This window comes from Salvia hispanica, chromosome 4 (genome assembly GCF_023119035.1).
Source record: "Salvia hispanica cultivar TCC Black 2014 chromosome 4, UniMelb_Shisp_WGS_1.0, whole genome shotgun sequence".
Taxonomy (NCBI): Eukaryota; Viridiplantae; Streptophyta; class Magnoliopsida; order Lamiales; family Lamiaceae; genus Salvia; species Salvia hispanica.
In genome coordinates this window covers 50,321,768-50,337,093 of record NC_062968.1, presented here as the reverse complement: position 1 = coordinate 50,337,093, position 15,326 = coordinate 50,321,768, and the positions used below count along the sequence as shown (strand labels likewise).

General features: G+C 35.5%; 2 protein-coding genes across 6 annotated transcripts; one reads left to right on the top strand and one right to left on the bottom strand.

Annotated features, from left to right (window-relative positions):
• The first annotated feature begins 4,388 nt into the window (after positions 1-4,388).
• On the top strand, positions 4,389-9,648 carry LOC125224014. Of its 3 annotated transcripts, XM_048127349.1 has the most exons (6): positions 4,389-4,627; positions 4,737-5,309; positions 5,401-6,128; positions 6,219-6,308; positions 8,047-8,847; positions 9,136-9,648. In XM_048127349.1, exons 2-6 carry the CDS (start codon positions 5,222-5,224, stop codon positions 9,280-9,282), a joined length of 1,854 nt encoding a protein of 617 aa, XP_047983306.1. In that variant the 5' UTR covers positions 4,389-4,627; positions 4,737-5,221; the 3' UTR covers positions 9,283-9,648. The 3 variants fall into 3 exon arrangements, with proteins under 3 accessions (XP_047983306.1, XP_047983305.1, XP_047983308.1); XM_048127348.1 differs by having other exon boundaries at positions 4,389-5,309; XM_048127351.1 differs by having other exon boundaries at positions 4,391-5,309; positions 9,148-9,648.
• Positions 9,649-12,111: 2,463 nt separating this feature from the next.
• LOC125217598 (DNA-directed RNA polymerases II and IV subunit 5A-like) lies at positions 12,112-15,111 on the bottom strand. 3 transcript variants are annotated; one of them, XM_048119117.1, is made up of 5 exons: positions 14,979-15,111; positions 14,253-14,455; positions 13,232-13,411; positions 12,791-12,904; positions 12,112-12,496 (listed from the first exon to the last, which is right to left on the bottom strand). In XM_048119117.1, exons 2-5 carry the CDS (start codon positions 14,448-14,450, stop codon positions 12,371-12,373), a joined length of 618 nt encoding a protein of 205 aa, XP_047975074.1. In that variant the 5' UTR covers positions 14,451-14,455; positions 14,979-15,111; the 3' UTR covers positions 12,112-12,370. The 3 variants fall into 3 exon arrangements, with proteins under 3 accessions (XP_047975074.1, XP_047975075.1, XP_047975076.1); XM_048119118.1 differs by having other exon boundaries at positions 14,253-14,458; positions 14,979-15,102; XM_048119119.1 differs by lacking the exon at positions 14,979-15,111 and adding an exon at positions 14,757-14,778.
• Between the last annotated feature and the right edge of the window lie 215 nt (positions 15,112-15,326).

Genomic DNA, 15,326 nt, shown 5'->3' with positions numbered 1-15,326 from the left:
TTTGTGGTTGTGGCGTGGCTATTATTGGGCTGGACAAGTTTTTGTGGCTGTTGCGTGACTGTTCCGCCTTATTGTGGACACTTTTAGCAATAGCTATGTACTTTCCGCATCATCTCGAAAATTGCTCCTGTCATATTAGCATCATTTTTAATAGTCTTTCTAAAAGACTTCCAATTTAATTCATTTGAATTGTTCGTGTTTATCAAAGTATTAAAAAAAACGAAGAGCTGAAATAATTTTTTTTTAAATGAAAAATGAAAAATTGGGACGACTCGGCGGCCGGCGCGCAATAGGCATCGTCCCGCTCTCGGGCATGCCCGTGCTCTCGCCTCCCCCCTCCTTCTCTCTCTCTCTCTCCTCGGGACGGCTCAACGGTTGCAATAAAGCCCTTACCGACCGCCGTCCCCCAAGGCGGTGGGAAGGGCCTTATTGCTAGTGCTCTAAAATTTTTAGGATTCATTGAACTTTGTATCTCAATTTTTTGTATTTTTTAAAAATATATAGTAATTCAATTTATATTTATTTTGATAATTCTTAGTAAATGTTGCTCACATATTTTATTTTATTTGACTAGTTTTTTCAAGGGATAATAGTCATTTAAATCAATAGGTTTGATCAAATTCTGGTTTGTTACATGAATTTTGAAATTGGAATTTATTACAAAGTTTTAATTTTCCTCCATTATCTCATTCATGTACAAGATGTCATCTTTTCACAATATTCAAATCGACGTGCTGCACAAAAAATATTTTTTTTTTCTTTTATATTCCTTTATTTTCTTCTTTTATCTTTTTATTTTATTGAAATATTATCGTTTTTAAAATCACCAAAAGACGCTGATTTGTATATTAATAGGGCTAAGGAAAGTTAAAACTTTATAATTTAATTTTTCAGTTAATAGGATATACCAAAATTTAATCAAATTTCATTTAAATAGCTATTATCCTTTTTTCTGACACGGCCATTTGGAGTGGACCTAATGCCCGGCTTTATTGGGCCGTGGACCGAAGTTAATTGCTTTCGTTGGGCTTTCATTTACCATCCAATTGATATATAAACTATTTGCATTATGCATGTATGCTTTAATGACCTAATTAATATGCAAGGGAATAGAATAAAAATAATTAGTACTAATAGATTATAAATTAAATTACACATAATTATATGAGTCAAATCGTGAATTATTATAATCTTACCTACATAGGCATTATATCCCATTAAATTTGAGCCCACATGATTCGTGTGGTGTCCATCATCTCATCCCTTATAGTTATAGCCTATAGGTCAGAGGTTCGATCTCTAATAGAGCAATCTATTTAGTTAGTCTCCTGATAGTTGAAATGAGAGTTAGTCCTCCAACTGTCAAAAGGAAGACCTTGTGAAACTAAAAAAGTAGAATAAGGGTCCGTTTGATAAGAAAGGTGGGATATACCAAGATATGAAAACTAAGATAAGTAATATGACCTTTGTGTTAATATATGGTCAGATAAAGTTTTTACGTTGTTGTTTGGTAGACTAGATATTATCTAAACTCATGTATTAGATAACACATGGACCGACATAATTACCTTTCTTTTAAATTGTGTAGTATGTGTAATTAATCTTGTATGAAAGAAAGAAAAATGCATAAAGAAGCAAAGCAAAACCCATTGTGAATCCAAAATCAGAATCATTTTAAGAGTAGTTTTTTTTTAAAATCAAATATGTTCATATCAACCACAACACAATACCATCAGTACTTTAGAGAATAAAGAGAATAATCATTTGAACCATTTGAATGGAAAAAATCAAAAAGAAAATTTGGAATACAACAAAATCATCTCTGTCATATCTTTCATCAACAAGAAATTGAAGAAGAAAAATAGGTGTCTCAAAGAATCAAGGAGAAATATCAGTTTAACTATTTGAACAAATGTCGAAGAGAAAAATTTGTCTAACACACAAGAACATCTGTGCCCAAATTTTTCATCGACAAGAAAAGAAAAACAAGGAAACTCTCGTTCAGATTTTAGAACCATATTCATATCGTAGAAACCATGGGAGAAACCCATCCAACGTTCGAACCAACATCAGAGTGAATCACAAGAATTTTGTGAGCCACGGTAGAAACCCAAGCCATTAATCTACGTCGGCCAGTGATGTTTCTCTCCTTCTGTCTCTTTCTCGTTTGCTGCCATGTTCTGGCTGGCGGGCGACGTCGGCTGGCTCGCACCCTCCGTCCAAATTCTTCTCTCTCACGGCCAGTCCCAAACTTCAGGATCCTAGCACCTTCGTCCAGCACGGCAGCGAATCGTCGTCGTTCCTCACCCAAAATCCAGTTTGGCCTCTCTATTTCCGCCTCTTTTCCTCCTCCGACCGCAGCCCCTCACCACCATTGTCCCGCACAGCTCCATCGTTAGCTCGGGTTCGCCATCCATGGTTATTTTCCGGTGGTCAGCCACTTCGAGGTCATGCTGCAGCAATACTCGAGCCGTGTGGCATCGTTGTTCTGCCGCTCTCCGAGAACTGAAATCGTGCCTCCAGATGTGGTCGTCGGCGTTCCTGCTCTGCGGTGGTATGAACTTAATTGACCGAAAGAGGGAGAATCATGGGATGTGTAAAAAGTATTGGAGAGGAAGGGTGGTATGACCTTAATTGACGGAAAGGAGATGAATCATGGGATGGGTGGAAAGTGCTGGAGAGGGAGGGGTTCAATCGGATATCTTGAGAGAAAAGTTTTATATCCTACCAGATTTGTCGGATACATAACTCAGCTTAACTTTGCATATTTAGCCGAGCCGAGATTGGCTCTGAAATTATATTGGGCTTCAAGTTAAGCATTTCTATGATATCAAACAAATAGAAAAGTGAAGATATAAATCTCTATCTTGGCATTACTAACTTATCAAGTGGGCCCTTATTTTTCAAATATTTCGAAGTTTTTTACCTGTTTTCAACAAATATACAGGGAGTAAATCACTGGCCACGGTTGTAGTGTTTTATTTTTTTTACTTAAAAAATGTGTTCAAAATATATGGTTAAAAAATAAACTCATTCATAGGGCATGTCAAAATGATATACTATTACTTACTCAATCGTTCCAAGTTAGTTGAAGTAAAATTTTGGCATGAAATTTAATAAATTGATAGTATTTAGATATTAAATAAAAAGAGAATAAAGAAACAAAAAACGAAGAATGAGAGAGAGAGAGAGAGAGTAAAATTGGAGTGAGAATAACCCTCATCACAACGACGAAATATGGTGCAAATAGTTTGAGAGGGATGAAGTATTATTCTACTTTTTTAGTTTCACAAGGTCTTCCTTTTGACAGTTGGAGGACTAACTCTCATTTCAACTATCAGGAGACTAACTAAATAGATTGCTCTATTAGAGATCGAACCTCTGACCTATAGGCTATAACTATAAGGGATGAGATGATGACACCACACGATATAAATATTTGAGTAGGAAATAAATATACATGAAATATAGGCCAGTTGGTGGACAAGAGTAGTTTAATTATTTTGAGATGTTACTAATATAGTGTGTACTTAATATCGATTAGAGAGAGATAAAATACTACTGGTACTCCTACAATTTTTCGGTGAGAGATAGATAGAATTATAGAATGCAATTTTTGGTAGTACTTTTGTACGAGAGATCCATGTCTACTTATTTGGATAAACAAAACTATTAAGAATATTAATTATATACCCTTTTTAAGTAAATTATTTGTGTTTGGCGTATATATTATAAGACACGTTAAAATATGTGTTAGGTCGATAAAATGGATATGATACGTGTATACTTATATGGATAAATAAAATTATAGAATAATTATATACCTTTTTAGAGAAAATTATTTATGTTTGGGGTATTTATTATACTAAGACACATTAAAATTTGTGTTAGGTCGAGAAAATGGATACATTTGTATTCTAAGTTGTTTGTTTTACGAGATTATATTGTATTTCATAATTGAATATGTATAATTAATTTTGGTTGATGAGATTGAATTTTACGATTTAAAGTCTTATGATAATTAGTTATAGACACCTTCTTCTAACAAAAATAATTTTATAATTTAATTCTAAAAGAATACTAGTAATATATTTCAATGAGTCATAATAATTTAACAACACTTAAAGTACTAATGTAGGATAGAAAATAAAAAAATAAAACAAGATGAAAAGAAAAATAAAGAAAATAAATCAAAATAGATTGTACCTTTTGTACGGATAAAGTAATTTGTATTTTTGGAGTGGAGTATTAATTATACCTTAATATTTTTTCAGAAAAAAAGGAAAGGAAAAAATAATAAAATTTGAAGTCACAATTATACCACAAATTTATGCGTAACCTAAGATTAGGCTTTGTACATTCACATTTAAATCCATCGCTGATGAAATATTATGTTAATTTCGCCACCTGCATTTTTCCTGCTTGCAAACCGTAAACTGCAAACACGCTGAACAACTGTGAATTCACAATCTTTCCGTTTTCTTCGTGCCAAAAATTCGACGTTTTTTCAGAGCAAAAGAAACGACGCTATACACTGTTTTGTGGTGAAGTTTTACTACTCGTAGTGTGGCGATTGTTGGAGGGGATAGGGTTTTGTACGATCCCTTTTTGGGGGATTTTTGATGAGGTAGGGTTACTCCTCTGTCTCTTGATATTTCACATTTGGAAATTTGTGCGAATGGATTAGTTTTTATGTTCTGGGAAGTCTGATTCTGAGTATAATTATATGTTGGCAGAATACAGTTTTGGGGAAATTTTTTAAATTTAGGTTTTGCCTCCTCCGGTTCGGTGCATACCATATTCTGTTACGCTGTCAGTTTATGGTTTTGTGACATATGAAGCGAGGGAAGATTGTATATTGGGGATTTAATAGTGGATTGGGGAGTTGAAAATTACAGAGAATGAGGGGTTGTTAAGTGGGTTGAGAGGGAAATTGTTAGGAATGGAGTAGGAAGAATATCCCCAAGGCATTGTTGATTGAATATTACATTCTGCTAAGGATTGTGGGACAGTTAAGTAGGTTGCATTCCTGGGGGTTGGGGAAAGTTTGGTTTCCAGGAGTTAATACACCTTGTAAAGGCACTGTTGATTCTTTAATTTTCTCTGTTTTTCGTGGGTCAAAGCACGTTACCTTCACAAGGATTTGTTGGGGATAATCAGGACTGTGTTGTGGCATTAGAATTTATTCTTTCTAAGAATAGCTAGATCATGTCTGGTGCTAATGGAGAGAACTGAGCCTGCATTAGTTCCAGAATGGTTGAGATGCACAGGAAATATTGCCGGAGGTGGCGCCTCAGTCCATCTCTCAGGTAATGATACTTGGGTGCTCTTTCACACATTTTAATTGATAATTTGTTGCATAATCTGGTTTTGGTTCTTACTTTCCAACTTTCTTGTCAGATGCTTCTTCTTCTGTACACTCCACAAGAAGTAGGCCTTTTAGGAGCAATAGTGAGAAGGAAAGCTCACATTATCTTCAGAGAAGTTCTTCATCCTCCAATTCTAGGCGTAGCTCAGGTATAAATGGCTCTGCAAAGCATCCGTATAGTAGTTTCTCAAGGAGCCACTGGGACAGAAACCGTGAAAGAGAGAAGGAGAAGTCTATATATGAGGACATCTGGGAGCATGACCCTTTGGAGAGCATATTAAATAGTAGAGTTGAGAGAAATTCTTTGAGGCGTTCTCAATCATTGGTTTCAAGAAAGACTGGTGAACGTTCACCTCGTAGAGTAGATAAAAAGGACTCGCCTATTAGTGAGAATGGTACCCTTTCGCGGGGGAGCAATCTAAACGTAATCCAGAAGTCTGTGTTTGAAAAGGATTTTCCATCACTTGGGACTGAAGATAAGCAAAGTGTAGCTGGAATTAGAAGAGTCTCATCTCCTGGTTTGAGTTCAGCTGTTCAAAGTTTACCCGTGGGCAGCTCAGGGTTTCTTGGTGGTGAGAAATGGACTTCTGCTTTAGCAGAGGTGCCTGCTGCTGTTGCAAATAATGGCACAGGTCACTCTCATGCTCAACAAAATGTTTCTACATTTCCAAATTCGTCTTCTGGGATTTCTATTACGGCAGGTCTTAATATGGCTGAGGCACTATCACAGCCTGCAGCACGCGGTCATGCTAATCCCCAGGTAGTAATTGAATGTTACTTATGTTTGCATGATTTATGTTTTTGCTAGTGAACAAATTTTAACTCCTAGTCTCTTCAATGAATATTGCAGCTACCTGATAAAGGTCAGAGACTTGAGGAGTTGGCCATCAAGCAATCGAGGCAATTAATTCCTGTGACACCTTCAATGCCTAAACCATTGGTAAAATGAGATCTTATACTCGGTATTTTTTATAATAAGATGACAACATGCAAAATTCTCGTTTTCGTTGAACTTTCTAAGAGGCTGTTATGGCCTTCCAGTTTTATGCCCTTACTTTTACTCTTTTGTTTACAAAATCAAAGCATGAGGTGCTACTTTATATATAGCCAATATAAAAGCATGTTTTATCTGATCCTAGTCATAGACAACAGATATCGGGCACTTCCCCTCTTTGTCAATTTACATGTCTACCATGTGTCTGTTTTCAGTACAACTGTAACTGCTGTTACAGACTATATCCCTGGTAAACTGATGTAGGCACTCCTGTCTTGAGCATACAGCCTTACATTTCTGTCTGTCATATGAGAAAGTAAGTGGCATGAGAGGTCTAAAAAAAGTTGTTGAATGGCATTAGTATCTGAAACAGTTGGTTGGCGTAAGCCTACAATTGAGTTTCCTTTTTTTTCTTCTTCTGCGGTAATTCATCAACAACAAGAAGATACTAAAACTCTAACCAGTTCTCACTGCAGTAATATCCTCTCGTATCACGTATGACTCATATTAAGATATATATTTATATGCTACAAACAAATGTTACCACCCTGCTCAGATTGTTTCATGCCATGTCTTTGTTGGACATTGGTTCATCTCATCCAGTTCTCCATTAGTTTTCTGTGATGATCGTCTTTTCTCCCACTTGCCTGATTATTAGAAGTTTGTTGTAGCTAGTACAACACAAGCAGGGAAATTCCTTTCTATTCAACCATCAAATTCTGTGCGTAGTTTATTATATACTCCCTCCGGCCCATAAAAATAAGGATATTTTCCATTATGGGCCGTCCCATAAAAATATCCCCTTCTATTTTTGGTAACTTCTTTCTCTCTAATAAGGTGAGCCCCATTCTCTACTTACAATACTATAATTACTTTTTCTTTCCATCTCTCTTTTACTTTACCAATTATGCATTAATTCTCGTGTTGTCCCAAGTGTCCATATTTTTGTGGGACAGAGGGAGTATATGAGCATGTGCTGTGGAATTGGTGAACATGGTTTTTAGTTTTTACCATATGCTGATGAATTGGTGGACACTCACTCTTTTAGTAACGATACTAGTTTGATCAAATTTGGGCAATTTGTTCGTTGAGATGCAATGTACCAATGAGGCTATATCCGCATTGCTATTTGCTATTCTACTTTCCCTCTATTTTTCCATTTTCTCCCTGGCAAGGGAGTTTCCTATGGCCATAGCTTTCCTAGACCATCAAAACTACCAAACTTAAAAGAGTTTACCCCGTACATGCAGTATATAGTTCTGGGATTTACTACAGTTTACAAACAATAGTTACTGGGCCAACTGAACTAGGTCATCCTTTGTACTTTCCCAATTAATATTATTGATTTGATGCTGAGCATCCCATAATCTTCTAAAGTTTTTGCAAATTTATACTTTTTGTATTCCTAGTTCATGCATGCATCTAGTTCAAACTATTGGTTGATTGAATATGGAACTATATCACATGATGGTCAGAGGTTAATCTGTTCTATGTGACGAATGCACTATATTTATTATGTTTTGCCATATTTTCTCAATTTACAGTAAATGCAACCCATGCAAATGGTCATTATTTCACTTCTTGACTTTGTATGTGTGCTACTATACAATGTGTTGGATGGCAAGACGTTTGTCTTTTGACTGGTAGTATGAAGATATGTGTTAAAATCAGCTATCCTTTTCAGGTTCCTGGTACTGGAGATAAATTAAAACAGTCGAAAATTGCTCTGAGAACTAATGATATGACTGTGGCTCCCAAGGCTGTTCATTCACTGCCCCATTCTTCTCATTCTGCTACTCAATCTCGTGCTGGACAAAGCAGGTCTGATTCTGCCAGCAATCCCCATGTTGGAAAGTTTCTGGTTCTTAAACCAGGTCGTGAAAGTATCCCTGTTGGGCAAAAGGATGTATGCTGTGCAACTGATAATACCAATGGAAAAGTAGTTAAAGATGGCCAGGTTGCTACGGGTTCATGTACTGTAGTTGCATCAATTAGTGGGAGCAATTCCATGGTTTCTGTTCTTGAAAACAAGTCTGCTGCTCTATCACTAAGTTCAAGATCCTCTATGGAGAAGAAACCGACCCAATCTCTGGCGCAAAGCAGAAGTGAATTTTTTAATCTCATGAGGAGGAAATCCTCAGTCCGTGCAAAGACATCTGTAGAAAACCACTCAGATTCTAGTTTGGATACTCTATCTCCCAGTGCAAACACATCTGTAGAAAATTGTAAAGAAGGCTATGCTTCTACTACCACTCCTTGTGTTTTAGAGAATGGCAACCAGATGGTGTGTAATGGTGATAGATATGACATTACGGAGAAGACCAGGGGGTGTCTTCCGGATGTCGGAGACAGTAGCTTGTCTTGTCATGGATACATTTATCCAGATGCAGAAGAGGTTGCTTTCCTTCGTTCGCTTGGCTGGGAGGAAAATAGCGGGGAAGACGAAGGATTGACTGAGGAAGAGATTAATGCTTTTTATCAGGAGGTGAGTTTGCGTAGCTTTCATTTGTTGTTAGTTTTTGATGATGTGTCATTATATAATTTCTTATGGAACAGTTCATCTACCTTGAACTCTCTGACACAACCCAAATTAAAGAATTCAATATAACAAAATTGAAATGATCATCGTACCCTCTCTTCAATCCATGGAACCTCTACATTTCCATTCATATATGTGAATCAGATATCTGTTGATACGTGATACGTTGTTAAAGATGCCAAGCAATTTTTTGTTAGCTCATCACAATGATTGCAATTAATTAAACTCTATAAGTTTTCTATGCAGTACATGAAGCAGAGGCCATCCCTGGAGGTGTGTCAAAACTCTCAGCCCAAGTATCCTACAGCATCTAAACTTCCCAATCCCATTTCAGACGAAGTTGCTGACTCCAGCTCCTCTGAGTCTGAAGCAGAAGCTTGATTCACGAGACCATGCTGGAAGTTATCTGGAGGATTCAATTTTGTCGGCAGAGTACTTTTTGGTGATTGCTTTTGTTCTAGAGGAGAGCTAAGGTTTTTGCTTGATAAGGATATTTGGCTGTGGATATTGGCAGAATTGAGGGATGGTATAATAAATAGTTGGCACCTGATATTGGCAGAAACGGCATCTTGTTGAGCGGTCTACATCCGAAAGAAAGGATGATATAGGGGATGCACTATTGCATTTTGCATTGACAGTAGTTGGTAGGACTTGTTTTTGATATTTCCTTTTTTCTCTCTAGTGGTTGGGAAATGTTTGATTAATTTTACGCCATGAAAAAGGAAATGAAAATGGGTTACAGATTAATTCGTTTGTTTGTTGTGTTTGCTGTTTGTCTTCCATTTTTCTTGCACATTAATGGTGGGCATGAAATGAAATCTTAGGTCCTTGAAGACGTCAAGAATGCATTGCATGATTCTTCGTTGAGCTCGTTTAAATACTTGTTAAGAAACATCTCTTCTATCAATGAAAAATCCAGTAGAACCTTATTTCCTACTCTGTATAATTGGCACTTGCAATTCTTGTTTTTAAATACGTTCATCCAAAGTGTGATAGGTTCAAGATCACACTGTACACATACACCAAGATGAATATAGCTGTGTGGACAGGGACTTTACAAGAAACAGAGCATATGGTTTTATTACAAGCAACAGAGCTCCATGGCCCCCTTTCCTACTGGGAAGGTTACAAATTAGGAGTAGTAGTTACAAAAATATAAAGAAATAAGAGAGGCAGTGGGAACAATGATATCATTGATATGCATGTACAACAATGCTTCCAAACATCAAGGAGATGATGATCTGCATCAGCCATCAGGGCTCAAAATGATAGACGAGTAGCCTTACGTACGTTCCATCTGGTTGTAGGACAGTTGGATTGGAATTCACTGATTTTCCATGGACGCTCGGCTTGGTCTAGTGTCATTATTATCAGCTCTTTTTCCCAAGGTTTCATTCTAACTTTGAAATGTAGAGTAATGTAACATATATCACGGATAGGATAAGTATATGAATTATGGAAACCTCATACTGCTCTTACTTTTTGTATGTTTCCATGTAATATGTATGCATCGGGATGTAATCAATTGCTAACTAATTATCAATCTCAAATTGAGACCAATTTTCAACTATTAGATTAAAAGATTTTGTGGTTAATATAATGTCAAGTGTAATATATTTTAAATTTAAATAATTATTAATTAAATTAAAAGGATATTAATGTCAAATCTTATATGTAGTAATTATAACTAACTATTTTCTCTCTCCTCAAAATCATCTCAAATCTTTAAATTTACGTAACTCTCTCAATTTAAATTATTTTTTCGCAAAAAATATATCAAATTAAAGATAATTTAATAAGGATTCCAACGAGATCTCAATTGCATATGTTCCGACGATGTTCGGGTGATGAAATTTGATAAATTATATTTCAATTTTCGTACATGTTGATAAGCAGCTATTTTCAACAAATACAACAAAAAATCTCAATATATTGTAGGCAAAATCTCAATATTATGCATGTCCAATCTCAATAAAAATGTGTTGATATTTTCTTGTCCTTATGTTGATATTCTAATGTCATATTGTTGATATTTGTAATACACAATGTTGATATAAAAAACACTCACGAAAATTATCATATGATAACATAATGACGATATTACCCTTTTGTTGATATTTTGTCTACTATTTATTGAGATTTTGTGAGCTTTAATCTCATCCACTCATTTTAAAATCCAATGGTGAAGATTTAGTCTTGATTTTGGATTAGGATGCTATAAGCATTAGAATAGGACCCTATATGCATCCATATATTTTAATTAAATGTATAAATAAACATATATTTTTTAAATAAATTAGTTTTTGGTTATAAAAAAAATTGGTCACATAGATCCGTTGTTTTAGAAATAGGAGTCTCAACCAAATAATTTATTACTCCTTCCGTCCCACTTTAGGAGTCCCGATTTACCATTTTTTGGTGTTCCACTTTAGGAGTCCCGGTTGAAATATTCCATAAATGGTATTAGGCCCCACATTCCACTAACATTTTTCCACTCACATTTGATTATAAAACTAACATAAAAAAGTAGGACCCACATTCCACTATCTTTTTTCACCAACTTTCCTTTACATTTCTTAATACCCGTGTCGAACTCAACCGGGACTCCTAAAGTGAGACGGAGGAGTACTACTTCAGATACGTGTCACTTGACGAGGCTAATCAATCAATTATAATTACAAAAGGAGAGTTAGAAAAAATGACGAAGGAATATATTTCAGATGCATTGTCACCACGATGCGTTTTTTCTCTCTTTTAAAAGTAGCTTCTTGTTTTTAGATCAATTTTGTAGTCTCTAATTTCAAGATATAAGGTCGAAAATATCATTTTCATATGCTTCGTTTTAGTAATAAATACTCCTAATTAGAGCGTATCATAATTGTGCGATATAAATGCTTGGACTGATATAATTTGAACAGTTAACCAAAAATGGACTTAGTGCGCATATATATACTCCCCCGTCCCGTCCCATTAAATATGTAACATTTGAGAATTGATAACATTTGAAAATCGGTATGAATTTTTATGTAGTGTTATTTTATGAGTTAATGAAAAGAGAGTAAAGTAAAAAACATGAAAAAAATAAAGATATAAAAATGTTTTCATTTTAGAAAATAGAAAATATTTAATTTTTAATGGAACAATCCAAAAAAAGAAACGTTTCATTTTCAACGGGACAGAGGGAGTATATATCCTCATAGAACCCACAAATGATCATATCATAGTACTCCAATAATTGACACAAAATTGTCTTCACAATCACAAAATTAAAGAAGCTATGAAGTCGATAATAACTAAAGTTACACTCACAAGATGTTTATAAAGAGTTCAATGACACCACCACAATGCCTACATTGCTCCCGTTGGGAGCTGTGGTGCAGCCTTGTGTTTGCTCAACTGCTTCACGCCTCATCGCTGTCTGCTGCTCTTATTGTACAGCAAGATCAGCAAGTACAGAGCTTCCAAGGTTTCAAACAACGTATCTGTAGGTGACATAACGTCCAGCAGTTTCACTTGGTCGTATGATCTTTACAACCTGCCCTCGCTTGAGCCCGTAGTATCTTGCAATCGGGTCAGTTATCTGGATACGAGGGAGCTGCCAAACAAAGTAGCAACAAACAGCTTAAAATTAAGTGATATAGCATACATTCTTTAGGTCCATTCGACATGACATAATATATAGAGTGACTGTATAAAAAAGCTGAGTTAAGTGAAGGGCGGTCTGTCTTAATTCAAACTAACATGACTTAAGAGTCTCGGGACATATAACAACCCCAAATGCAGAATAAGTTATAGACTTAATGCACTGTAAACATTGTACTTACTATTCAATGCTGCAGAAGTCACTACATTTTGCATACTTATATCGCGTTGATTATTGAGAACTAACCTGTGTTTCTTTCACGGTGTACCTTTCTAGCAACGTCTTCTTTTCCTCAGCTGTAAGTAGCTGATGCTCGGGAACTAGAACATGTTCTTTTATGTTAACTAACAACTCAGCTTCCTGCACTATTTCAGCAAGTAAACATGAGTTTCCATTAATATCATACTGTAAAGCAGCGGACTTGTATGAAAATTTCAAATAAATATCTCAGAAGCATAAATTACCAAACATCAATAAGTAAGAGATCGTGAAAGTGGCATCTCATAAAATTCAAGAGTTATTGGGATTGAGTCTTGGAAGAAAACCGAGTTATTGAGTTTGAGCAATATGGCATTTAAGATGAAAAAGTATCGTATAGCCAAAAAGGCATCTATGCCTATAGGATAAGCATTTACTAGTATTTATGAAATATAGGAAACAAAGTGAAACGAGAGCCTCAACAATAACCTGGAAAACTTCTAAGTGGAATTTAGTTGATATTTCACTAACGCAGGTACGTGCAAATGGTGTTAAATTTTGCTGGACCACTAAGATTGCCCGGTGAACGCCTTCTTCTTTCATGCGATTAGTGTAGGTCTTCATTGTCTTAACACCAACCTTCTGTTCCTCGGGAAAAAACACGTATAACTGGAAATAAGCAGACAAGAAAAACTGGTTAATGGCACAGCATCGAGGATTTTCAACAAAAAATGTCATATCCGATCTGTTTCACAATAATATTCTGTTCGGAAATTTAAAAAAACAATACATGCAGAAAGAGCTCAACTATGTATTGTTAAGAACACATTCTAAAAGCCTTAAGCACTACTCCCACGACATATTTAGGAACAGATTACAGACCTCAAACTGTACTGACAGTCAACTACGTATAAGGAATTTCATCGAGAATTTTCATGGAAATCAGAGGAAGATAAAATTGATCAGAAAATGTGATGTCAGTTCAGTACTTTTTTTACCATAGGCAAACATCTTTAAAATATAAATCAAACAGTGCTTTTTATTTGAAAGATTGAGGTTGCAACCTAGATGACATCGTAATAAACAAGATTTAAGCATACGAACCAATAAAATCCAGTTTTAGGAAATTAAGAAGGGAACAACAGCCTTACCCATCAATACAAATCAAAAGGGGTGCTTAACATCATCATTTATTGCATTAAAAAAATCAGAATCACTCATAACATAGGCTCTCCTACTCGAAATCCAGGGTCTTCCATAATCTCTCACTTACAACATGCATTATTTCATCACCTCTATGGCAACATTCCGACATTTACCCAACACACACAACCAGCTCCACAATCATGCTTCTTGTATGCACTATGCAGACAAAAAATATCAAATCTTCTTCATAATTTCAGACAACAATTCCATTTTCAAGGCCACACGTTGCAAAATCCATTGAAAAACCACTGGCAAAATCCTAGAATGAAAAACACAAAAAGGGAAGAATCTTGACAAAGCACACCTGTTCAGAGCTGTTACGGAAGCCTTTGTTAATAACGAGGTCCTCTCTCTTCATATTCTCACCGTATTTCTCAATGAACTGATACCTTGTCATTTCAATCTCGAAATCTCCCACCATGTAACCTCTATCCTTTAGCATCTGCATCACTGTCTTCCGTATTCTGAAAAGCCGAGTAATTTCCTCCTCCGCCAAAACCATCTTGTCTACTTCAGCCAAATAATAAATAAAAAAACGAATCAAAACAAAAACGAGACAATATAAGAGATTAAGACAATTACTGCTAAACCCTACACATTATATTCAGTTGAATCCTTAAAATACAATCTTGCAACCAGCTAACAGTTGCACCCACTGTCAATAGCTACAAAAACGGAAAAGGAACGAACACTAAATGAATTAAATACTAAAACTTCAGTTTAAGCAGGTGATTCTATTTTTCCAATTAAGGGCTTAGCAGCTACACATTGAACATCAAAGAATAATATCATCAAGAAAATTATTTACCAAATTCTGAATTTTCTTAATTCCTATCTCTTCTGAAGCACAACTTTTACGACCACAACCATTGAGTTCATCATTAACTCCGCCTAAATGTCAATCTCATTTACCGATTTCAGCTAAGACCAAGAAATAGCCTCAACGTATAAGCAGAAAAAGAAATCTTTAAATTGGATACTACTAAGATATATAAACAGACAAATCGCTTGAGCATAACGGCTTTCTTACCCTTCTTTCTTTTTTCCTTTTATTTTTTTTTTTAATTTCTTGATTCCCTTGTTATGAGCGTGTGCGCAGGCAGGAGAGCAGGAGCCGTGGACGAGGGTTGAGAGAAGCTGAATATAAGCGCACCCACAATTCTTTATTTCATAAAACGCTCCCTCTTAATATGTAATATTACAATAGGACCCCCGTCACTTTTTCCCATAGAGCAGATTTGTTTACCTTAAAATTTAAATACTAAAATACCATAACAATGTGAAATATTTAAACTTAATATTCCAATTGTAAAGAAACAATAATTGCCTCACCTTCTACTAAATCAATTAATGTGACTAAATTTTTTTATATAGTACT

Excerpts from the sequence above, each read along its gene's own strand:
- LOC125224014 (XM_048127349.1), top strand. The coding sequence starts at position 5,222 with ATGGAGAGAACTGAGCCTGCATTAGTTCCAGAATGGTTGAGATGCACA. Across the intron at positions 5,310-5,400 it reads CGCCTCAGTCCATCTCTCAG|ATGCTTCTTCTTCTGTACAC; the intron begins GTAATGATACTT and ends CTTTCTTGTCAG. Across the intron at positions 6,309-8,046 it reads CTTCAATGCCTAAACCATTG|GTTCCTGGTACTGGAGATAA; the intron begins GTAAAATGAGAT and ends TATCCTTTTCAG.
- LOC125217598 (XM_048119117.1), bottom strand. The coding sequence starts at position 14,450 with ATGGTTTTGGCGGAGGAGGAAATTACTCGGCTTTTCAGAATACGGAAG. Across the intron at positions 13,412-14,252 it reads TCCGTAACAGCTCTGAACAG|TTATACGTGTTTTTTCCCGA; the intron begins GTGTGCTTTGTC and ends GCTTATTTCCAG. Across the intron at positions 12,905-13,231 it reads TCCACTTAGAAGTTTTCCAG|GAAGCTGAGTTGTTAGTTAA; the intron begins GTTATTGTTGAG and ends GAAATAGTGCAG.